Below are 1,458 nucleotides of genomic sequence, written 5' to 3' on the forward strand. Positions count from 1 at the left end.
TTTTCTGATTCGAAGCAAGCCCACACTCGGCATATGTGAACTTGAGGATAGCGGAGAAGACTACTCAGTCGAAGCACTCATCCTAGACGAATCGAAAATGTAGAATTTTGATTAAGTGTTTATTAGTTTATATACCACAAACAAGATCTTGTTTTGGAAAAAAAATTAAAAAAATTTTAAGTGTTTATATATCACAAACAAGATGCATGCATCATACTGTATTCTTGGTATGTTGCTAAAATGAAAAATATTTGCTTAATACAAAAATAGTAATTAGTGAAATATTTATTTTTTCAGTTCAAATATGTCTCCTACTTCTCTTATTATCATTCTTACTGAGAATAAATTAAATGGGGATAACTTTCGAGAATGGAAACAAAACTTGCTGATAGTTCTCAACTGTGAGAAACACAAATTCGTTCTTGATGAAACGTGCCCTATTGAAGCTCAACCCAAAGTGAGAAATCGCTGGAGAGGTTCTGACTCAATTGTTCGATGTTATATGTTAGCAAGCATGAGTAGTGTGTTGGAAAAGCAACACGAGAATTTTCGTACTGCCATGAAGATCAGGAAAATTTTGGAGGATTTGCTCGGAGGCCAAGTCGTATTGGCTCGAAAATCCGCTATTACAAATTTGATGAATTCTTAGCAGAAACCCGATACTCCAGTCAAAGAACATATGCTTAAGCTTATGGGACTTTTTGCGGAAGTAGAGGACAATGGGGCTGAACTAGACGTGAACACGCAAATTGAAATAGTGTTCAAATCCTTAACCAATGAGTTTGCTAGTTTTAAGGATGCTTACAACTTGGGGAACAAGACGTTTACCTTGACTCAGCTCATGAAGGAATTACAATTCTATGAGTTGATGCTCAATGGTGGTAAGCTGATTCAGGAGAAACCTGAGGCAAACTTAGCTATGGGCCCCTCATCTTCTAAAGGGAAATAGAAAGCTAATGGAAATAAGAAATTGACTAAGTCTTCGGTTCCACCTCGTATGGATAGGAAAAGGGATAAGAAGTCAAAAGATCCTAAAAATATCAAATGTTTCTTCTACAATAGGAAAAGGCATTTCAAATCAAACTGCAAGGATTTGGATTACCTAGCCGAAGAGAGCAAAGGTATGGAACTCTTTGTGGTTGAAGCTTGTTTAGTGGAAGAATCAATTGACAACTGGGTTATTGATTTTGGAGCCAATAATCATGTGTGTGTTTCTTTACAGGGTTCAAAGAAACAAGAAGTCTGCGTGATAGTAGCCTCTCATTGTGGACCGGAGCTGGGAGCTATGTTTCAGCTGAAGTAGTGGAAGAATTTATTTTACACTTTGATAATTTTAGGAAGATTATTTTAAAGACCGTGTTTTATGTACCTCATTTTAAGAGGAATTTAATTTCTGTAGCATATTTATTTTATGATACTTATACCATGACATTCAATAAAGGGATTGCTATTCACATA

General features: G+C 35.8%; 1 protein-coding gene across 1 annotated transcript; it reads left to right on the forward strand.

The window, feature by feature from the left end:
• Positions 1-304: 304 nt before the first annotated feature.
• On the forward strand, positions 305-949 carry LOC105779016 (uncharacterized). Its single transcript, XM_012602768.1, has 2 exons — positions 305-604; positions 653-949. The coding sequence occupies exons 1-2, from the start codon at positions 305-307 to the stop codon at positions 947-949; spliced, it is 597 nt and encodes a 198-aa protein (XP_012458222.1).
• The last annotated feature ends 509 nt before the right edge of the window (positions 950-1,458 follow it).

This window comes from Gossypium raimondii, chromosome 4 (assembly GCF_025698545.1).
Source record: "Gossypium raimondii isolate GPD5lz chromosome 4, ASM2569854v1, whole genome shotgun sequence".
NCBI classification, from domain to species: domain Eukaryota; kingdom Viridiplantae; phylum Streptophyta; class Magnoliopsida; order Malvales; family Malvaceae; genus Gossypium; species Gossypium raimondii.